The sequence below is a fragment of the Dama dama genome, chromosome 18 (assembly GCF_033118175.1).
Source record: "Dama dama isolate Ldn47 chromosome 18, ASM3311817v1, whole genome shotgun sequence".
NCBI lineage: Eukaryota > Metazoa > Chordata > Mammalia > Artiodactyla > Cervidae > Dama > Dama dama.
In genome coordinates, this window is record NC_083698.1 from 100,870,258 (window position 1) to 100,894,389 (window position 24,132).

Consider the following 24,132-nt stretch of genomic DNA (forward strand, 5'->3'; position numbering starts at 1 on the left):
GGGGGAAAAAAAAACAAACCAAGTGCCTTGATTTTTTTTCCTGCAACTTCTATTTTTTATTCTTTTTCTTGAAGTATGGTTGATTTACAATGTTGTGTTAACTTCTGGTTACAGCAAGGAGACTCAGTTATACATGTATATATATTTATCCTTTTTCATATTCTTTTCCATTATGGTTTATTATAGAATATTGAATATAGTTCTCTGTACTGTACAGTAGGACCTTGGCATTTGTCTATTTTATATGTGGTAGTATGTATCTGCTAATCTCAAATTCCGAGGGTCTTAACTACACCATGCTGTGACCATATCCAGCACCATCTTGAGTGTATTTCATTCCTCTTTTTAATCCCTGTGTTGGCTCTGAGTGTCCAGCACGTATATCTGCTTAAAACATGGTAGACCTTAAGGAGCAACAGGACCCTTGGGCATTATTCAATACTGGCTTGATTGCTTTGTGTCTCTGTCTGATTTTATTCTGCAGATTAAATGGTACCGAAAACAAACAAATGTCTGAATTGTCCTAAATGAAATGATGCCAGGAACAGAGTATTTTAAGACTTTTTGTGCCCCCTCGTGGAACAGAAGGGACATTAGAAAAGAAAATCTTTTTAGGAATGAGGAGGAGGAGGGAGGGATGAGGGGCTGAGGGATGAGGAAGGAGGCTCAGTTGCCAAGGTAACTATGGTATCTCTTTCCAGCCATCCCCATAAGTCTTTCTTCTCCTTTATTTCCATCCAAGTAATTTCTCTCTTTCAGGGCTCTGCCTTTACACACACATGCTCTTTTTATCTGGTCTCTTGCATCTCTTTGATCACCATCTGCTTCTCTGCCCCCTCCATTGCTATAAGGAGAGGAAGGAGACACAATAGAACAGGAATTTAAAAAAAAATCTAAAACCCCAAACAATAATCAACGTTCCTGATACTAACACGTTTCTGATACTAACGTTCCTGATAGTACACGTTTCTGATACTAACAAAATCACTCTTGCAGCTGCTACAATAACATCTTGCTCCTTCCCTGGCCCAAAGCCGCATCCCAGCCTCCACAAGGTGTCTATTCTCCGCAGAAACAGCAAGGACTTTTCCAGGTGATGAAAAGTTACTAATTAGGTAACCCGAATTGGCATCCTCAGAGTTGCTCACTGGTCTCCCATCACATCACATCCCAGTGCGGTGCATGCTATTCCTCTCGTCTTTCGTCAGCGTAAGCACAACCTCAGCCGCCAGTGTAGACCCATAGGAATGTGGGAGAAGAGGGTGATGGGCAAGGAATAGCACACTTTCAGGGCTGACGCATGATAGCCTGGACTAAACATCTGCACATCAGGAACTTAACTGTGCGCCTGCATGCCACAGGTTCTCCACACATAAATCTTTCCCCTTCTCCCTGCGAACGTGGTGGGGCTTCTCCGGTGGCTCAGTGGTGAAGAATCCACCTGCCAAAGCAGGAGACGCAGGTTCAATCCCTGGCTTGGGAAGATCCCCTGGAGAAGGGAATGGCAACCCACTCCAGTATTCTTGCCTGGGAAATCCCATGGACAGAGGAGCCTGGCGGGCTGCAGTCCACGGGGTCGCAAAAGAGTCAGACACGACTGGGTGATTAAACAGGAAACAAGAACACAGTGAAGTTCTTTTGGAGACTCTGGCTTGAGTCTGTCGCCCTCGCGTTGGCTGACAGTCAGAAACCCAGTGACAAACACCCTCTGCCTAGTCCCTGAGTGAGGGCTTCTGGAGGGGGTGCTGAGGGTGGGGTTTTTGCACAGATGTCTGCCCCACCCAGCTCAGTGTGAGACTCCAGGCGCAGAGGTAGAAGCCAGAGTTATTGAGCTGCAGCTTCTTAGAACTCAGGATAAACTGGCCGTCCTGGGGCCTGGAAGCTTTGAAGTTCTGGAACTCCTTAGGATCTATCTGGTCAGCACCAAAAGAGGAGAAGAGCAGCTGGAGGCTCCCCCCTGCCTCCTGCCGGTACCAGTACAGGGAGGGGTTTGACGTCCCCTTCACGGTGCACTCCAGAGAGAGCGGGCTGCCTGCCAGCTGCACCCTGGTGGGTGGCCATTGATGGATGGTCTGAGCTCTGACACCTGCAGGAAGCATAAAAGGCCACTTAGATGGAAGAAACCCATCCCAGCTCACCTTCCCATCCTGAGAGAGGGATGGTTCAAAGCCCTTCCATGGCTCGGGCATACAGAAGTAATCATGGGGAGTAGACTGGGAGGTTCCATGGGCAAGAAGAGACCAAGAAAGCAAACTCCTTCCTGGAGATGGAGAAAACCAAGACGCAGCACACCAGCCACTAAGACTAAAGTTCCACATTCATTCCAGACCATTGAAGGCATGTACCAAATGGAGTCAAACCAAAAGCTAAGGCTCTGGATTCAGAGAGTGAGCTCTTGAGAGGAGAACCCACCCAAGAAAGTGCCCAGAAGAAGGGCCAGCAGACAGCAGGGCATAACTACAGGCAACCTTCAGTTCACAAGTGTGGTTGACACTCCTCCTCTGGGCCCAGGGGTGGCCAAGTCCCTCCCACTTGGAGATCACAGAGTACAGAGCATGTATCCCCTCAAGCTGGGGAGGAAATTAGGCTTGTCTTTTCTTAAACGTGTGATGAATCATCCATCCTCCCTGGGAAGCAGCTTTACCCTGCACTAGTTATCTTTATTGAAATCTTGCTGAAGTCCTGGTATGTAAATATATTTCATGACTCATTATTTACCTATAAACAAGAGATGACTCCCTGGGTCCCCCAGGAGACCAGTGGTCTCTGTAACCATCAGAGAAACGATGCCAACAGGATGATTAAAGGGGATTTTAGAGTCTGTCTGAAGCCAGAAGCCAGCTAGAGTACATCTCACCTGGATAGCTGAAAAGTAGATAAAAGCAGATGGAGGCTCTAGAGATTTAGGTCTTCAGGGTATTCAAAGCTCAGCTCTGAGGGGAGGAAGCTGCTCTGACAGCCAATCAAGGGATCTGCATCCTCTTCATCCCTAGCAGACAAGACTGGAGACCTGGATGGGCAGAACCAACTACTGAACAGATTAAAGTTGGCTTCTGTGCTTCACGTGCCTCTTACAGCCTCACTAGATTGAACTATCCTCTAAGAACCGACTCATTGGAACAGACTCTGATGCTGGGAAAGATTGAAGGCAGGAGGAGAAGGGAACGACAGAAGATAAGATGGTTGAATGGCCTCACCAACTCGATGGACATGAGGTTGAGCAAACTCAGAGAGACAGTGAAGGATAGGGAAGCTTGGTGTGCTGTGCAAACTCACATCCTTTGAGCTGGTGATGCAGTCCATGGGGTTGCAAAGAGGCGGACACGACTTAGCGACTGAACAACAGCAAGTGCAACATGGGGTAGAGGAAAATAGAGGCCTTGGAATCAAATAGATCTGGGTTCTTAGGGGCCCTCAGGAAACACTCCTCCTCAGTGCTATCATCTGTAAAATGAAAAGAAGGATTGTAATACAGAAAGTCCCCTACGTCCAAACCTTCAAGTTGTGAACTTTCAAACATGCGAACGTGTGTTCCATCAGCATTAGGCATGAGTGAAACTGCAGCTTGCCCTCTGTCTCCTATTGCCGATGACCCTTCAGCTCTACCATCTCCCACCTCCCCTTCCTCCTCCAACCAGTTCATTTCCTCCTTCCTGCCTGTTCACTCAGTGCCAGCCCAGGTATGCCAGCAGTCTTACTGCCCTACTGCACCTTTCAAGGTGCTATACTGTAAGATTAAAAATGTTTGCTTTAACTACATCACCTTTCTTGTGGCTTGCTTTTTTCTTACTATTGTTTTCATTCTTATTCTTCTGCAACGACCTTTTTGATTTCAACTTTTGAATATGGATGATTTGTTTTTTAAAGAATAAAGTCTCAAATTTTAAGACAGTTTATTTTTTGTGTTTGTTTTTATGTATTATATGTGTGAAAAGTATTGCACACCTATTACAGTGCAGTATCATATAGCTGATTGTGTTACCTGGGTACCTAGGGTAACTTTGTTGGACTTACAAACAGATTGGACTTAACAAACATGCTCTTGGAACAGAACTCGTTTGTATGTCAGGGACTTACTGTACCTACAAATGGTTGAAGATGTGTCTTGCTTGGAGCACTCTTACAAGTGTTGGCTGTTTGGGGAACCTCAGTGCCTTTGCTAAAGAGTGGGAGATGCACCATGGGATGGGATGGAGGGTGGGTCTGGGAGAATGACAGAGACATGAGAAACATTGCCAAGCCACCAGTTCGCAGCAGCTAAGGATGAGAATCTGCTCGGCAGCTGGTATAACCTCATTCTATTGAGGTCCTGAGACACAGGACCGCAAGATCCCTGGAGTACAGCCAACGGGTCCCTTGGAACCTCCACTTCTCTCTGCCTTTGCCAGGCCTGTCCTCCAAAGGATTCATTTTCAAAACGATTACTTAGTTTGGGCTGGATGTGGTGGAATGGTTTAAGGTGAGTCCCTGGGAAAAGGAGCCGTGGAAGTGGCCTAACAGGGAGAATAAACCTGAAGCCAATCAGGCATGAGTGACACTTCCCCATTTCATCAGGGTCTAGTGATACACGGGGTTCCCTGGTGGCTCAGCTGATAAAGAATCCGCTTGCAAAGAGGGAGACCTGGTTCAATCCCTGGGTTGGGAAGATGCCCTGGAGGAGGGCACGGCAACCCACTCCAGTATTCTTGCCTGGAGAATCCCAATGGACAGAGGAGCCTGGCAGGCTATAGTCCATGGGGTCGCAAAGAGTCAGACATGACTGAATGGCTAATCACAGTCCAGCACAATGGTGTAGGGGATTTGCTATTGTCACTGAAGCTGCAGGAACACAATTTAAAATCAATGTTGGGGTTCTTGCTTCTAACAGAGTTACGGCCACAGCACATGTTTTTGGTTGGCATTTGAATGCACCATATTTGTGGGAAAGTGTTTTGGCTTTTGATCTTTTCCAGATTTAATGAGTCCTTTAATGGCAACCCACTCCAGTACTCTTGCCTGGAAAATCCCATGAACTGAGAAGCCTGGTAGGCTACAGTCCACGGGGTCGCAAAGACTCGGTCACAACTGAGCGACTCCACTTTCACTTTCTTTCACTTAATGCTATTGACGTACGTGACAATCAATCAAGTGGTAAGCATAGTGTGGATTCCATGAATACTTGGAACATATGATGAAAAATAGCTATAGCCAACTACAATTGTTCAATCTCAGCTTTTATCAGCCTTTAAATGGGACTCAGTATGCCTCTGGGCTTGTCAGGTTGGCATGGTTAAACCCAAGAGGGGGTAAGTGCCCACACACCCAGACACAGCCTCTTCTCTCCTTTTCTGTCCCCTTCTGCCCTTCATCTTTGCTCCTGGGATTCTTGTTGAGTTATTCCTGAGTGGGGTGGTGGACAGAGGGAGGGTAGACAGAGGGTGGCAGCAGATACAGGGAGCGGAGACTTGTTCTTGCTTCGGATGAGACCACGTCATGCCCTCATTCGGCTGGCAGCCTCTCACTCCAGCAAAAGCTGTGTGGGTCCTGCAGAGCCCACGAGAGCTGATGTAACTCATGGGCTGCCTTGGCTCAGCGCCACCGCCAAGCATAGCAGGCGCTGCGATCTTCCTCCCTCGCAATGGCACGGCAGATTGAAGAGACTTATCAGTCAGATGAGAGTAGCCAGCTGGCTCCTGACTCCCTAATCGTTGTCACAACTCAGTAGCTTGGAGCCCCTTCCATATGGCTGATGCCATAGAAAAATATCTCGTCATTCCCCACTCCCATCTGCAATACTGCTTATTCATTCAACTTATCCAAGTCATTCATATATTGAAATGTGGATGAGGATATGGTCCCTCTCCTCTGACAGGAGATCTCCTAGAGGGGGGAGCCACATCTCTGGCCCCTGAAGATGGTCAGCCTGAGAAGCGGGGCTGAAGGTCACGTTGAGCTCTGGCAGAGTTCTCCTTGCCCTTCCTCGGACACTTTCTTGGATGGGCGCTCTTCTCTCTGGCAAGCCTCCCTCAAAGCCTTTGGTTACCATGTTGGGTTTCTCTCCCCAACACTGAATTCTTAATGATTCGCTACTGACAGGATGAAGCGCTATAGATGAAGAGAATGGCAATAAATTGAACTCTTCCCTTTTTAATTTAAAAACTGAAATCTGTTTCTAAACAACAGAGCTGGAAGATAGCGGAAGATACTTTGAGGGTCTGTTTGTTCCTCTGCAGAAGAGGTAAAATTTATATGGGCTGAGGGGAAGAGAGGAGAGTCACCCAAGGAGATGTTCACAAGTCTCCCAACCTCTGTCCTCTCTGCGTGCTGCCCCTGCCTGGCTGTATCTTGTTTTTGTGTGTGGATAATTTTTTTTAATGATGAAAGTATGATAACACATTGACAGGAGATGTGGACAATACAGAGCAAGGTTACATATAGTTGTATTATACACTACAATTAATTTTTTAAGTAGATAAATGGAGTTTTTTCATTGGAGATTTAATATCAAACCCTCAACAATTAATAGAATGAATATACAGATAAGTAGGAAGATGTTCTCTGCTGTACTTAGTCACTCAGTCATGTCCGACTCTTTGTGACCCCGTGGAACCTGCCAGGCTCCTCTATTCATGGGGATTCTCCAGGCTGAAGAAGGAATTCATAGGGCCTGGACTCCATCTCAGGCCTGTCTGTGCTGATCATGCTCGGCCACCTCTCCAGTGGACTCTGAACTCTCTGCTTAGTGCCTGTGGGAACAACAATGGAAGGATAAGACCCCCTCCGGACAGGGGAACCTTGAAGATCATATCCAGGTTACTCATCACCTAAGAGAAAACAGACACTAATCACCCCTGCCTCCGGACACTATCTATCAGAATGTAAGCACAGGCTTATCAGTTATTAACTATTTGGAATGTAACTGCGGGCTTATTGATTATTGACTGTTTGGACACGTACACACGGGGTAGGTGGTGGGTTTGGACACGTACACATGGGGTATAAAAGATTTTCACAAATGCTGGACGGGGTCCTTGGCTAAGAGGAGACTCTGCCTTGGGCCTGCCGATGTAATAAACTGCACTCCACTATCTGTATTGTCCTTCTGAGTGAGTCTGTTTCCTGGAAAGCGTGGCTATAACATGGCAAGTAGACTGGAATGGGTAGCCATGCCCTCCTCCAAGTGATCTTCCCAACCCAGGGATAGAATCCAGGTCTCCCACATTGCAGGCAGATTCTTTACTGACTGAGCCAACGGGGAAGCCCAAGAACATTGGAGTGGGCGGCCTATCCCATCTCCAGGGGATCTTTCCAACCCAGGAATCGAACCGGGGTCTCCTGCAGTACAGGCGGATTCTTTACCAGCTGAGCCACCAGGGGAATCCATAGCAGGATACAGTAGACCTGAAAAGCACTGTGAACCAATTCAGTGTAATTAAGATCTATACAATTTTCACACAACAGTAGGATACAAATTCTATTCAAGTTCCCATAGACTGTAGACTATGACATACTGGAACATATCCAGGGTTTTATGTACAGGGACATAAAACAAAGTGCAAAACTTTCCTGGTCTAAAGATGTTGAAATCATGTGGAATCTGTTCTCCTACCACTGTGCAATTATGTTCTGGCTACATCTTTTTTAATACTGATTTTTATTTATTTGTCTGCACCGGGTCTTAGTTGTGGCACATGGATCTTTGATCTTCATTGCATTGTGTGGAATCTTTTAATTGCAGCATGTGGCATCTTTAGTTGCAGCATGCCGGATCTAATTCCCGGATCAGGGATCGAACCCAGTCCACCTGCAGCGGGAGTGCAGAGTCTTAGCCAATGGACCACCCGGGGAGGCCCTGGCTACATCTTGCTCCGGGAAAGAGATGGAGGAAAGGTGAAGAGGGCAGAATTGGAAGCTCAGAAGTTCAGAGGGCAGATAATTATGCTAATATCCAGGGTGGGGAGAATAAGACTCGGTCCCTGTTTGCCACACCAGAGATCAAAGCAGAATAATGCCTCCCAAAGATGCCAACCTCCTACTTCCCAGAACCTGTAAATATGTTGAGTTACATTGTGAAGTGGAATTCAGGTTGAAGGTAGAATTAAGACTTCTAATCAATTAAGTTTAAAACAAGGGAATTATCTTGGATTATCCAGGTGTGCTTTCTGTAATTGCTGATGTCATTAAGCCCAAAAACTTTGAGCAAGAAAGAGATTACTCCCAATTATGATGATCTTACTTTCACGTAAGAGACAGACTCAGTTGGCATAGAATTTAAGATTGAGAAAAACAAGAGAGCAAAAAACAGGGAAGGAGGAAAGGGTGGACCAAAGGCTACACAGGCTAAAAGTATAGGACATAGGTGAAGAAGAGGAAAAGATTAGTTTAGGGGGAGTGGAAAATAATGCAAGAAGATAGGCTACAGTAAAGTAGTTTTGCGAAATTGGACAACAGGTGGCACAAGACAAGGATCCCTAAGAGAAATGAAATAAATGAGGTGACCCTATGACAGCCCCAGCTTACGGTCTTGAGAAATATTTCAGGTATCAGTGCTGAAAACTGGAAACTGACTGTCTCTCTGAGTTAAGAAGACTCGAGTTTGGAGTTTAAAGAGTGGCCAGAATCTAAAGTGGCTAAAATCCCAGGGCAGAGAGAGGCAAGCTGAAAGAAAAAGAGCTCCAGAATCCGCAGAGGGCTCTTAATTATTCCTCAGCTGTTGTGATAAGTACATGCATCTAAGGAAACTACTTTCAGGTAGGGAAAGGCCACTGGAAATGATCAGGCAGAACTGTCCCAGAGCTCGCAGAGAACTTGAAATAGAGGATGTTTCCACCAGCAAGAGTGGAGAACATTGAGTAGAATTCTCAGAAGAGTATGGCTCAGTAGTGGATGCAAATTAGGTTTCAACTAAAGTCTTTTCTAAAGCTATGACAAACCTAGACAGTGTATTAAAAAGCAGCGACATCACTTTGCTGACAAAGGTCTATATAACCAAAGCTATAGTTTTTGCAGTAGTCATATACTGATATGAGAGTTGGACCATAAAGAAGGCTGAGCACTGAAGAACTGATGCTTTCGAATTGTGGTGAGGAGACTCTTGAGAGTCCCTTGGGCTGCAAGGAGATCAAGCCAGTCAATTCTCAAGGAAATCAACCCTGAATATTCACTAGAAGTACTGATGCTGATGTTCCAATACTTTGGCCACCTGATACGAAGAACTGACTCATTGGAAAAGACTCAGATACTAGAAAGATTGAGGGCAGGAGGAGAAAGGGGCAACAGAGGATGAGATGGTTGGATGGCATCACTGACTCAATGGACACGAGTCTGAGCAAACTCTGTGAGATAGTGAAGGACAGGGAAGCCTGGCATGCTGGGTTGCAAAGAGTCAGACACGAATCAAAGACTGAATGACAAACAAGGCTTTTCTAGACACAACTTACAAAGCTTCAAAGCTAGGCTTGGAAATATCAAACTGTTTCCATAGAATTTAATTGTGTCACAAAGCAAAGTTCACAATTTCTAAAAGAAATGCAAATATACCAGCATCTAGCAACATAAAATTCAAATATCTGACATCCAAAAAAATCAAATCAAACCCTCTTCAGAAGATCCACATTTAGTATTTAGCAAAGTACTCTCAGAGCATAAATGTAAGGAAACTATCTGAAATTGGGAAAATAACTCCTCCCAAAGATTAAGGAAACCAGGATCTGAATTTAACTTAGGGCTAGGAATATTGCATATACTAACCAAAGTGTTAGTTGCTCAGTCATGTTTGAATTTTTGCAAACCCATGGACTGTAACCTGCCAGGCTCCTCTGTCCATGGGATTTCCCAGGCAACAATAGTGGAGTGGGTTGCCATTCCTTTCTTCAGGGGATCTTCCCGACCCAGGGATCGAACCTGTATCTCCCACATTGCAAGTGGATTCTTTACTGCCTGAGCCACCAGGGAAGTCTGACTGTACTAATCAGCCAGACTAAAAAAAATTAAGATTCATGGGGCATGGGGTAGAGAACTCAGAAGTGTTTTGACTTAGAAATGGAAAATATCCTAGACTATATGCTGCTCTGGTCCCACCTAACAAATATTTAAAGCCAGACAATTTTTTAAAAATCAGATTGTTTCCAAGTGACTTCACTGTGTTCTAAAACAGAGCCCAAAAATATGTATAGGAATATAAAAATTCCAACACAAAGGTAAAATTCAATGTGTGGCATGCAATAAAAAAATTACCAGGCGTGCAAAGCAGAAAAATAGAATTCATAATGAGAAAAATGAATTAATCAAAACTAACCCAGAAGTGACACAGATACCAGAATTAGAAGACAAAGATGTAAAAATGGCTATTATAACTGTGTCCCATATGTTCAAAATGCAAGAGGAAAGACTGAACATGCTAAGTAGAGACATAGAAGATATTTTTTTAAAGCATCAAGTTTTCTAGAGAGGAAAACTACAATGACTGAGATGGAAAAAAAGTGCACTATATGAGATTAATGGCCGATTAGACAATGCAGAAGAAAATATAAAACTTTAAGGTAAAGAATTAAAAACAAGCTAAAATGACATAGAGTTTTGGAAAAGTAAATAGACCATCCAGAGTGGTAGGACAACTTCAAGTAGCCTAATATACTTTATATTGGAGTCCTAGAAAAAGAGGAAAGAGATGAGAAGAAGGAAAAAAATTAGAAGACATCATGACTAAAAAATTTCCAAACTGGATGAAACTATAAATCGAATAAGTCTGACAAAACCAAGGACAAGAAACACACATATGCACCAAAGAATACCACAATCAAATTGCTTAAAACTATTGTTAGAGAGAAGATCTTAAAGGCAGCCAGAGAATAAAGACATGTTTTATACAGTGGAACAAAGTAAGGAAGACAAAAGATGTCTTGTACTATATCTTAAAATAGTACAAGTGAGAAGACAGCAGAGTTACATCTTTAGGGTGCTGAAGGAAAAATATGGTCAATCTATCATTCTGTACCAAGTGAAAAACTTCATAAAATCCTTCTTAAACATGTCTGTTCTTTTGCCAAATTTCCATTCTGGATACCAGCTGTCTGTTCCTTCCTCTTTCTTTCCATAGCTTATCCCACCCTGAATTGTTTCATCCTGAATTTCCCCAAAGAGCTCTTGAAGAGAATAGCCAGCAAAACAAAAGTGTGATGGATCAGTCTCACTTAGAAATTAATTTCATGACCAACTTTTTTTTAATATAAGCTTGATCTTTTCTGATGTTACCTTTTCATCTAGCCTCTTTCAGGGAATGTGAGTCATCAAAGTGTTTAGTAGGCAAAATAAATCTCTATGAAGGGAGAATTCTGTTACTTGGATAATAATATTTTCTTCTTGTTGTTCCCTACAGTAATTCATAAAATCACAAGAAGAGAGGGAGAGGGGAAAATAATAAATGTAATTTAGTGCTCTGAACTTGAAGTTACAGAGGTCTGATTCGAGGGGGAAAGCACAATGAAAGAGTGGATTTTTTTTTTTTTTTTTAAGAGTGGATTTTTAATGACACATCCCTGGGTTGGGAAGATCCCCTGGAGAGGGGATAGGCTACCCACTCCAGTATTCTGGCCTGGAGAGTTCCATGGACCATATAGTCCATGGGGTCACAAAGAGTCAGACATGACTGAGTCACACTTTCAGGACTGGGAATAGTGATTTGAGAGTCATTTACATGGAGACAACAGGTAAAACTTTGGGAATGGCTGAGATTTCCAAAGTAACAGGTGAAGGTAAAGCACAAAGTTACAAAAACAGAAATGGCTAAAAATCCATGCTTTTTTGGCCAAGAAAAGAAAAAAGTGCTTGAGAAAGAAAGAAGGTAATCCTAGAGGTAAGACAGAATGGGAAGGTGTCATGGGAGCTAGGAGAAGATGCTAACTAAAAAGAGACGGCATTGGTACTTGCTGCTGCTGCTGCTGCTGCCAAATCACTTCAATAGTGTCCGACTCTGTGCGACCCCATAGACGGCAGCCCACCAGGCTCCCCCATCCATGGGATTTTCCAGGCAAGAGTACTGGAGTAGGGTGCCATCGCCTTCTCCGGGCATTGGTACTTAAAAGGGCATAAAACCATCAACTAAATCAGGACTGAGTGAACTCACTGGTATCATTGATTAGAGGAACAGGTGTGGAGGTTCATCTGTCAAGCAAAGGGGTGGAGAGAACAAGACAGGAGTTAAAGGGAATGGTACTGTCTTTTATCCCAAGATAATTGCATCTGATTAGGTTTGAAAACCAAGAGGATTAAATCTGTGAAGACAGAAAAATTGAAGATGCTAAAGAAAGAAGTTAATTGAGAAACAAGGGAAACCAGAGGAAATTAATTCTTGGGTCCCGAGAGAGGGGGGATTTCTTTCTTTGAACTGGGAGAAAAAGAATAAAAAATGTATAAAGGAAAGATTTGCAGTGGAAAAGGCCAGTAAAACACTGAAAGATGCTTAATCTAACTAAAGGTGAGTGAAATGTGAATTTTAAAAAACCACCATTTCACCCATCAGACTGGCAAAATTAAAAGAATCAATAATATCCGACACTGGTGAGCATGTGGGCAAATACAGACTCTCCCTCACAGCTGGAATATAAACTCAAACATCTTTGTGGTGGGCCATTTGGCAACATTTATTAAAAACACACAGAACATTTTACTCAACAATTCCCTTCAAAGAAACAATTCTGAAAGAATACATGTATATGTAGGCAGAAAATTTTGCCAGGATTTATGGGATAGCATTGGTTATAAATGGCAAAATGTAGGAAATATGTAAATACCCATCAGTATAGTAGTGGACAAATAAATACCCATAACATACTATGCTATACATCAGTACTATTGAATAAAATAGAGCAATATGTGGTACCATGGAAATATTCCCAAGATATGATGTTAGGTAAAAAAAAGCAAGCTGCCAAACAATATGTATAAAGCAATATTATTTGTATCAAAACACATTCACAATCCCATATGCAAACAAATTTACTCATATACACACATACACATACATCTACATATTGATTCATCCAACCAGTAGTAATTGGGTGCCTCTAGACATTGGCATGTGGTTTATTGTGATAAGGGATTCAAACGTATGGTGGGGAAAAGGGTTGGAAAAATGCACGCTGGATTGATAATAATGATTATTTGTGAGAAGTAGAGCAGGAGAGGGAAGTGTCAAGAGAGTTTTTGCTTGATTGGGAGTGTTGTATTTTTGAGGCAGATATATTTGTGTGATATGTATTGAGTACCAACAGCTGAGCCCAACTCAATTTAAGTGAATTACAGTCATTAGGTTCAATCTTCATCTTTTTTTTTTTTTTTACTTCAGTTCTTAGTAATAACCTATTGAGTACAACATCAAAAAAAAGGTGCCTGAGTCATTCAGATCGACAGAAAGTCAGGATGCCCAGGGAGGGATAAACATATGAAAGACAGAGAAAGAACAGCATGAGTGAATGATCCAGGAGAGGGAGATGTTGACTAAAAAAATACACACAACCTCAGAGTCAGAGGTTTTATTGGGTGGAAATGTTAGGACTCCAGCCCGGGAGACTGTATCTCAGGTGACCCCGAGAGGGCTGATCTGAGGAGGTGGGGGAGGAGTAAGGCTATATACAAGTTTGCAGCAAGGGGCAGGTAATCTGAATATTAAAAGATTACTCTTAATTAAGAAAAGTCAACTCTCTCACTTGAAGATATTTAGCGATCTTCTTATGTACAGGAAGGGGGCTTCCCAGGTGACTCTAGTGTTAAAAAAACAAAAAACCTGCCTGCCAATGCAGGAGACATAAAAGATCCAGGTTTGATCCGTGGGTTGGGATGATACTCTGAGGAGGGCATGGCAACCCACTCCAGCATTCCTGCCTGGAGAATTCCCATGGGCAGAAGAGCCTGATGGGCTACAGTCCATAGGGTCGCATAGAGTTTTACACAACTGAAGCAAATTAGCACGCACTTCCCACGTTTGGGAAAATGCAAGCATCTGGGCTTGCTGAAATCATTTGTTTCATCTAGCTATCTGGGGCCAATCCTATTGTCTTTATTATTCACTTCTTAATTCATTGGGCTTCCCCTTCATTCATATGGCTCAGCGGTAAAGAATCTGCCTGTAATGCAAAAGCCACAGGAGACACAGGTTCAATCCCTGAGTCAGGAAGATCCCTTGGAGAAGGGAATGGCAACTCACTCCAGTATTGTTGCCTGGAGAATTCCATGGACAGAGGAGCCTGGTGGGCTGCAGTCCGTGGAGTCGCCAAGAGTCGGATATGGACTGAGCGACTTTCACTCACTCAATTTGTTGTTTACTGTAAAAGATGACTAATGTGGCTGATCCCCACGCCCCACCCCCAGCTCCTCAGCCCTTGCTGGGCAGGAAGTAGCTAATGGCTTCCAAATAGCTGGCTTTGTTTCACCCGGGCTCAGAAATTTGCATTTGGAAAAGGTTTATTTCCTGGTAGAACGTAGAGCCAAAAATAGTTCATTTCACTGGGAGAAATACATGGAATATTGGAAATGCTGATAGAAAAGATGTTGAGAGAGAACTCTCTGGTAAGATGAAGGCATTCAGTGTTTGGCCCAAGTGGTGTAAGATCTAAGATCTTGAGAGATGATTCAGCAGGCAGATCGAACTCATTAATGAATGCCAGAGGGGAAAGTAGAGAAAAGAACATAGATCAGTTTACTCAGTCATCTCTGGTTGTGAAAATGCTTCAACCGAGGATGCTAAGCTATAGACTTCAGGAGCACTGTAGACATAAAAGGCAAAAACTTCCAATATTGAGGAGCAGAGGAACGGTGCTAGAAATGGCCCAAAGTACGGTCAGTCCCACCACCCCCCACCTCTTATGATGCTGGCCTGGGGGAGGCCTGAATGGGAGGGAAAATTTGGAGGAACTGTATCAATAGCAGAGGACTCCATAGGACAAGGACATGAATCTAGAAATAAGCTGAGGGAAAAAAACAATATGAGCAACGGAGCAGACACCAACTGCGTAATGTGAACACCACGGGGATGAGACTGGGTGCTACCAGGAGGTTGGCTAATAAGAAGCAAGTCAAAGCAGCCAAGGAGAAAGGGTGGTGTCCTGTGCTCTGGGTGTGGTTAACTGGGATGGTGGAGACTCTTGAGCAGGCGGCAAGAAGGAGACCATTCAAGGGAAAATCAGAATGAGAACTGGGGTGTCTACTTGCTGTCACTCCCAAAGCAAGGTGCTTCAACGCAGGAAAGTCAAGTTCAAGAGGGGAGAGCCCAATGGCTTCACTCACACACACACACTTTTGTACACACACCCTAAGATTCCAAATGCAAGACCTGCAATGAGTCATATCAATAGCAACAATTATTTGACCTGTCAGGTATGTTTATTCTTGCCGTTACTAAGAGCAGTGAGGATGTGGGAAAGCTTCATTCATATCTCCCTTTAAAATCTTGCTGTGCTCTATGGAAGGGTATATACTAGATTAGAATTGTGTTATCTTTTACTGAGGGAAGTTGAGACTTCCCTCAGTTTGGAAAAGTTTCAGGAAAGTAAGGAGTTATTTTAAGAAAGTGTCATAAAGGGGACTTCTGTGGTGGCCCAGTGGTTAAGACTTCGCTTGCCATGCAGGAGGTGACAGTTCAATCCCTGGTCAGGGAACTAGGACCCCACATACCTCCTGACCCAAACATGAAACAGAAGCAATACTGTAACAAGTTCAATACAGACTTTTTAAAAAAAAAAAGCTTCATGTGCCAATTGAAAACAAATGATGAATTCCCCAAACAAGTTTAAAAATTAGTAGACTAAAGAGATAGGGTGGCTTCCCTTGTGTCTCAGCTGGAAAAGAATCTGCCTACAACGTGGGAGACCTAGGTTGGGAAGATCCCTTGGAGAAGGGAAAGACTATCCACTCCAGTGTTCTGGCCTAAAGAATTCCATGGACTATACTATGTTACTATGGAATAGTAATTACTATGGAATATATACTATATTCCATGGGATTAAAGGATTAAACATGACCAAGCAACTTTCATTTTGACTTTCAAAGAAATACAAGAACTTCCCTGTCACTCAGGCGGTAAAGAATCTGCCTGCGATGCAGGAGACCTGGGTTCGAACCCTGGGTTGGGAAGATCCTATGGAGAAGGGAATGGCTACCCACTCCAGTATTCTTGACTCAAGAATCCCATGGACAGAGGAGCCTGGCGGGCTACAGTCCATGGGGTAGAGAAGAGTTGGACATGACTGAGCAACCAACACTAACTAACCAAAAAGATAAAGGGAATGGGCAATTTCTTTTTTCTGACAGATAATATGTTTTGAATATTTGCTGTGTCCAGGTGCCATTGAGTTGTTTTCACATCTTGTCCTCCTTAAGGTAAAGTTCCACCGCCCTGGCTGGTGGCTGGCATTTGTCCCATTTAACAGATGAGGACATGGAGGCTTAGAGAGACTAACTCATGTGCCCCAGGTCACACCACACCTTCAACACCTGGGCTCCACCTAGTGCAGACCTACTGCAAAGCTCCTGTGTTGCATCGTCTACACCATTCCTCATCCATCTCAGGGCAGAGACTCACAGTGCTGCTCTGCAGGAAGGTACTCATTTCCCCCACAGAGCTACTGGTGCTTACTCTTCCTCCAGCACTGTTCTCAGTATTGAAATGTTTAACAACTGGATCCTGACAAAGGCCCTATGCTGCAGGTGATTTCATTATCCATCAGCCCCCTCTCCGGGGCTTCCCAGGTGGAACTAGTGGTAAAGAACCTGCCTGCCTGTGCAGGAGACTTAAGAGACCCAGGTTTGATTCCTGGGAGGAGGGCATGGCAACCCACTCCAGTGTTCTTGCCTGGGAAATCTCATGTACAGTCAATCCTAAAGGAAATCAACCCTGAATATTCATTGGAAGGAGTGATGCTGAAGTTCCAATACTTTGGTCACCTGATGCAAAGAGCTGACTCAATAGAAAAGACCCTGATGCTGGGAAAGATTAAAGGTAGGAGGAGAAGGGGGTGACTAAAGATGAGATGGTTGGATGGCATCAGTGACTCAATGGATATGAGTTTGAGCAAGCTCCGAGAGACAGTGAAGGACAGGGAAGCCTGGCGTGATGTAGTCCATGGGGTTGCAAAGAGACAGTCAGACACGATTTAGTGACTGAACAACAACAGCTCCCTTTCCACAGATAAGAAAGCCCGGGCACAGATGAGTTAGATAATTCTGCCCATGGTTACGAGATTAACAAATAGTTGAGTCATGAGACCAGGGCTTCCCAGGTGGCGCTAATGGTAAGAATCCGCCTGCCAGTGTAGCAGACACAAGAGACCCGGTGTGATCCCTGAGTTGAGGAGATTCCCTGGAGAAGGAAATGGCAACTCACTCCAGTATTCTTGCCTGAAAAAAATCCCAAGGACATATGAGCCTAGTGGGCTACAGTCCATGGGGTTGCAAAGAGTCAGACACAACTGAGCACTTATCAGTAGCAGCAGAGCCAAGAGACCAAGCCAGGCAGCCTGGCTCCAGAACTCATCATATGGTGGGGTGCACAGCAGGCTGAGTGGTTGGTTTTGCTTCCCCTATGGAGACAGAAACAAGAAAAAGCTCAGATTGGCAGAAAGAGATGAAACATTTTTTTAATTTTCCCCTTCACAAGACTGTTTAGGAGACAAAGGACAACAGAACTGGGTTTTCTGTTAGCATGTATATTGGCAGTCTCAAGAAGTTCAGATATATGAAAGACAACGGAGATTGCATAGAAATTGAGAATTTCAGGATTCCCAGATGACACTGTGAACTAAGGGCCTCTAAATGAAGCCAAATACATCAGGAAAAGTTGTGATGGGATCAAGGAATATGAGAAAGAGAAGAAAAATCTAAGGTAAGTTGAATCAAAGTACAAAATAAAATTAAAAATCATAATAAACATTTCCTGAGTATATCATTACATGCCGGACGTTGTTATAGATAACATTCTGCCCCTGGGCTGAATGGTCAGTAAATACCCTCAGATCCTCCTTCAGAACAAGGAATCAACAGCCAGTAGATGGAAGATTAGATTAAATGACCTTCTGTCTCTGCAGAGGCAGTTCATTTAAAAACTTTATTAAGTAAATGCAGGCCTACTCTTTGAATGATTCTAATCTTATGATTCTAAGAATAAAGCAAAATTCTAAGAACACAGCAAGGGAAACAAATTGCTTTTAGAGCTGCTTATAATAAAGCAGCACAAGCAAGCACACACACATACACACAAACCTACACAGAAGATAATCATTATGTGTTTACACAGAATTTAGGAAAAAACATACGGTCAGGGTTACACAAAGGAGAGAAAACAAAATTTCTGGGAAATTTTTCTGAGGAATACCAGCTGATCTAATGAGGCATAAGGTGCAGCCAGAAGTCAGTATCAGATCTACTCAGGGCTCAAAAAGGGCCGAGGGATATACACTGTGATAAAGAACCTTCCTCCACTTTTTTTTTTTCCCCATAAGCTAGAGGTCTCCTAAAAATGTCATTACTTTATTTGATCACAGTGGTAAAACAATGGGCATTGTATCTGAGTATGTCTGTGAAGCCTTACTCATTAAAGTTATCTACTGAAGTATATTTTTTTTTTTCTGAAGTATATTTAATTGTAATACCTCTCTACCCATAAAGACATAAAATATTGAATATGATCCATTGCTTGATGGAAGCAAAAGGACCGATTGGAGTCACCTAGGAGTTCCTACATTGTTACGATCCTTGGAGGAGTAAAGCGCCATCTTTCCCTTGGGATTTTTGAAAGGTAAGCAGTCAAGGTGAGGCGTGGTCCCGCTAATGGATTAATAAAGCGATCAATAAGATGTTAGTGATAAGGTCTTCCTCCTCCAGTTTGCCTCCAAACCATCTCTCAGGTCCTTGGTGAAATAGCTGAGGCAGGCTTGGCAAGCTTGAGAGGCTGTGTCACCATATGGGAAACACCACACACACCCTAGAGAGAGTGTTGGCTTCTGTTTGTTTCATAAAAGCCCTAGGTGTGGCCACTACACCTCGGTATAATGAAATTACAATTATATATAAAGGAGAAAAAAAAACATTAAGAAGAAGCCCCAGTTGTGGTATTTTCACTAACAGCAGAAGCTTCTCCAGGTCAGGTGAACTCCAGTATTTCTTCCTAACAGTGTCTCAAGTCTAAGGAAAGTAAAGGTAAGAAGAGAAAGATTAAAGAAAGAAGCTGGCACTGTACAACAAGTCTAGACTTCAAATTTTTCAATATAATGAAAAGCCAAAAAAGAAGGAATTAAAAAATATAATGTGCCTATGGCATGCTATTTACATTTGGCATATATCTAACATTTATATGTGTTACAGATCTACCATTATGAGAATGTTAGAATCTGTTATAGAGACAAGAAAGCAAATAAAGAGGATAAAGAAACTTAGAGGCAAGTAGCTGGAGACGCTGGCAGCATTCATAAGACGCGCTGAATATAGATAAATAAGTCAGTAACCTCTGAGACGCATACGACTAGATAAAATGCAGCCTGAATGTGCCAGACAAAGATAGAAAGGGATGAGGGGTAAGGGAAAGGGAAGAAAGGGCGCAATGGGGAGGGAGGAATGGAGAGGGGAGGGAGGGAAAGGCTGAAGGAGAGAAGGAGGAAAGGAGGAAAGAAGGATGGAGCTGGTGTGAGTGACATCAACCACAGAGAGCCAGGCCTTGGGAGCAGTTTCCAACTAAGGCAGCATAGCGAACACAAGCATATAGTTGAAAGAGGCCTTGGGAGGATGAGTGATTATGAGACTCTCATTAAAGGAGTGGCCCTGGTCAGCAGGACTTAGAAGAGGGAGGGCTCTTGGCTCTTGACACAGGAAATTATTACCAAGCATTACCTATTGTCCCTAGACTAAATAAATAAAATGATTACTATCATTTTCAAACTCTTGAATTATATTTACGTTGCAATGAAATCATCTCTTTGGTTGATTACCTTGGGAACTGTCAGTCTTGGTGAATCTTTCCAGTCCATTCATGAGTCCAGAGCTTAATTAATTCCCGTTAATTCCCACCATGGGAGGTCCTCATAGCTCATTAAAGTCAACTCATTATGTTTATGGATGGAAATAATGAGTTCTAAAGTTGATAAATAGTTTTCCTCACTGAACACTCATAGCTGGGTAGAGACAGGATTTGAACCCGTGTGCTCATGGAATGAAAAAGCAGGACTCGAGAACCTAGTATGAGGGATAGTTGAAAGAGCAGCAAATGAGTGTAAGGAAAGAACAACATTCCTATTTGGAAAGAAGCTTTGGATACAAAGAAGCACACGGAGAATCACAGAAAGTCCAAGAAGCCCAGGCGAAGGGATCTAGAGCAGAAGACAACTTCATGAAGCCCATATTCCCCAGTTTTTGAGACTAAGGTTTAAGTCCTTTAAAACACATGAAGGAGTTGAGAGGAAGGCAAATAAGGAGATTGGGACACCTTCAGCCATCTGCTGTGCTGACCACCAAAGGCTTTCTCTTGGTGCCACGCACCTTAGAGAAGCGATCACAGCCCACGCTGCATTTGTGGCTTCCCAGGCTCATCCACTGGGACCCACATAGAAAAGGCAGACCAGCCTCTTTTGATCTATTTTGAGCTCAAGGAAAAGGTTGCTCTATAAGTTAGAGTGCCAATTTATGAATTTAAAATTTGATCAAGAAAATTGTAATTGTCACCGGCTCTGGGGAGATATTCTTAAGCCTGCATATCCTTTTACTTGGGAGAAGGGATAAGAAGGGAGAAGGGTGATTTGAATGGTTTATTGTATCACCGTGGGTTATTCTGATGCATCTCCTGGAGCAATAGAAATCCTCCTGCATCAAGGACCGTAAACTCTTAGCTGCAGCCTGTGGGATTGAGTTCCCTGATCAGGGATTGAACCTGGGTCCCCAGCATGGGGAGAGTTCGCATGCTGCAACTGAGGATTCTGCATGACCCAACGAAGATCAAGGATCCCAGCGTATGGCAGCTAAGACCCTGCGCAGCCAAACAAATAAATAAATACATATTTGGGGAAAGGATTACAATTCATTTCTGTGCACATTCATCTATTCCTCCAGTGTATACCTTTGATATTATCATTCCACATGTGACATCCTGTTAGCTACCTTCTAAGTCCATAGAAGCTTCCCCAACAGCCCGAGAGAAGCTCTCCCTGCAGCATATTAAACACGGGATACCTCGCACTGGGAAGAGGAAGCCAATTAGCATGTGGTGGTAGAGTCTTTTTCATCAGTATATTTTTATTGAAGTATAGTTCATTTGTGCTTAGTCGCTTCAGTCATGTCCGACTGTCTGCGACCCTATGGACTATAGCCCGCCAGGATCCTCTGTCTATGGGATTCTCCAAGCAAGAATACTGGAGTGGGTTGCCATTTCTTCCTTCAGGGCACCTTTCCGACCCACAAATCGAACCCGTGTCTCCTGTATCTCCTGTTTTGCAGGCAGATTCTTTACCCACTGAGCCACCTGGGAAGACAGTAGTTGATTTACAATGTGTTAATTTCTCTGGTACAGCAAAGTGATCCTCTTATACATATATAGATACATTTATACATTTTTAATATTCTTTTCCATTATTGTTTATCATAGGATACTGAACATAGTTCTCTGTGCTACACAGTAGGACCTTGTTTATTCATTCTATATATACAAGTTTACATCTGCTAACCCCATCTTCCCACTCCATCCCTCCCTCAGCCCCCTCTCCCCCAACAGTGTGGTAGAGTTTTAATAGATGAGCACTTAGGTCACTTACTCCCTCTCCTAATTAAGCCCACTACTCCCACATAATTATATCACTATTTATATAAAGTCTATTAATTACTTTTGTACCTCTAAGCTATATTCACATGTCACACATCCTTTCATCTTGACTCCTTTATCCTTTAAAAATGCATTGCTCACTTTATAATATGATGACATTGATATCCTAAACCTTTGTTTCTTTTCTTCCTCCCATGCACTTAATTTATCATCTATAATTTTACTTCGACATTGTCAAGGTTGATATCACCTACATTCCATCCGGTAGCATAATCAGGTAGGTTGTGCCATGTCTGTAAGTTGACTCTGAGAGATGAAAATTAAAATGGCGTTTATATTATTATGACTTCATAAGTAATTGTCTACTGCAAAGTCATACAGCTATAATTACAATTACTCCCTTGTTTAATTTTTATTGATTTCCCTGGATTAAGATTCTGTTTTCCTTAAAGTGGTTGACTTTATCATCTCCTTTATTTATTTATCCATGTTCTCTACCAAGTGAAATATTCTATTGTGGCAGAAACTGCTAATTGTCTCCCAATATCTGCTCTCTCCTTCTTCTCCTCTCAAAAACCACAATTCAGTTTAGTTGGGTCCATGGAAACTGAAAATAAACATTCTTTTTTCCAGATTTGCTTATAACGAGGCATAATCAAGTGATGGAGCCCTGGTGATGAGTATAAGGGCCAGCTGTGTGCAGCTTTCACTAAAAGTCCTCAAAGGAAGTCAATGTGGCTGTTTGTTCCCTTTTCTCTGTTCTGCTCCTTGGTACATCAGTGGGATGTCCTTCACTCAATCATAGGCTATTAGTACTCTAGGTCCCCAGCCTCAGAGATCTAATGCCTGATGATCTGAGCTAGAACTGATATTATAATAATAATAAAAATAAAGTACACAATACATGTAACACACTGGAATCATCCCTAAACCATCCCCCCAACTCCATCCATGAAAAAATTGTCTTCCATGAAACTGGTCCAAGGCGCTGAAAAGGTTGAAGACTGCCTATGTAGGAAGCGCAAAGCAGAAAGTCATTCTGGGTCACAGATTATCATGCAGCTTCTACAACTGCCCTGAACTACTTACATTCACGCTTTCATGTGAAAGAGAAATTTCTATCTTGCCAGAAACCCCACCCCATAGCCTTTTTACCAGCTCTAGGATGCCTCCCTCTGGACTTCTTTTATGCAAATTTTTTTAAAACTGGGTTTTTTAAGCCATGATGATTTAACATCTCTTACCAGCAGAAGAATGCGTAACCTGACTGATGTAAATTCAGAAAGGACATCTTTGCTTTAGACACTTGCCTTGCTCATTGACTGTATAAGACCACACGTGGATCGTGCTCACGGTTAATTTCAGGGCACAGATGTAGGAAACAAGAGGGACACAAGGACTGCTGGAGTGGGCCTAGTGACAATTATTCATAGTCAGATGTATTATAGAGCTGAATGTCGGTGTAAAACAACGGCTGCTTGTAACAGACGAGGGTGCACTCCAGGACAGGAAGAACAGGGGGAAAAGAAAAGAAGAAGAGAATAAATCTGCTAATGTAAAATGTACTGTGTAGCCAATGTTTGTTTCACCCCAAAGATCCTAAACTTACAGAAAAAGCCAAGGCAGAGGCACACCTGGACAATTGTTTTACTTGTTCAACCCATGTTCTCTTTGTCCTATGATATCCAGACCTAGATTTCTAATAATTGTAATATTCACTTTTTTCATATCCACAGCTATCCCTTTAAATACCCTTCACGTTTATTAAGCTAGCTCTTTACTCTTTATTCTTTTCAAAGCTCTGTCCCTTCCTTCCTGCCAACTCATTATCAAAACCCTCAGAGCTTTTGAGTAAACCAGAACCAGAAACATGTCCTCTCAGCATCCAGAATGTATTCATATAAAGATTCGGTGGCGGGGGGCGGGGGGGGGTGGGGGAACAGAAAATCACTTAGCCACAGGGATGGTGTACACAGGGAGGAGAAGGTGGCAGTCTTGTGGATAAATTGCTCACACACAGATGCTCAGATAAATCTGTAATTAAAAGGAAATGTGAAAGCTCAGGCCAGGGGAAATAAATTCCCTGAGGCCAATCCTTTGTTGGTCTCTTTGATCTTCTACAGTAATGGGTCAACCAGACCACCTGCCTGAAGCTCAGATTCTGTCCATGTGATGTGCTTCCTTCCCCACTGTCCTCACTAGGGCCTGGGGGTTCAGATCACTCTTGCATTCAAGAGACCTGCATTAGAAAGAGAGAGAGCAATAATACTTAACACTTAAATACTACATATATACCACATAGAGGAGGAAATCTTTTCCCTTCTTTTATTCTAGGTTCTTTGGCTGGTCTAGCAATTAAA

At 43.0% G+C, this 24,132-nt stretch overlaps 1 gene segment (V, D, J or C); it reads right to left on the reverse strand.

Moving 5' to 3' along the window:
- Nucleotides 1-1,573: 1,573 nt before the first annotated feature.
- On the reverse strand, nucleotides 1,574-2,488 carry LOC133072925 (T cell receptor beta variable 30-like). The segment is given in 2 exon segments: nucleotides 1,574-2,086; nucleotides 2,413-2,488. Coding segments are annotated over 2 exon segments (417 nt in total).
- Between the last annotated feature and the right edge of the window lie 21,644 nt (nucleotides 2,489-24,132).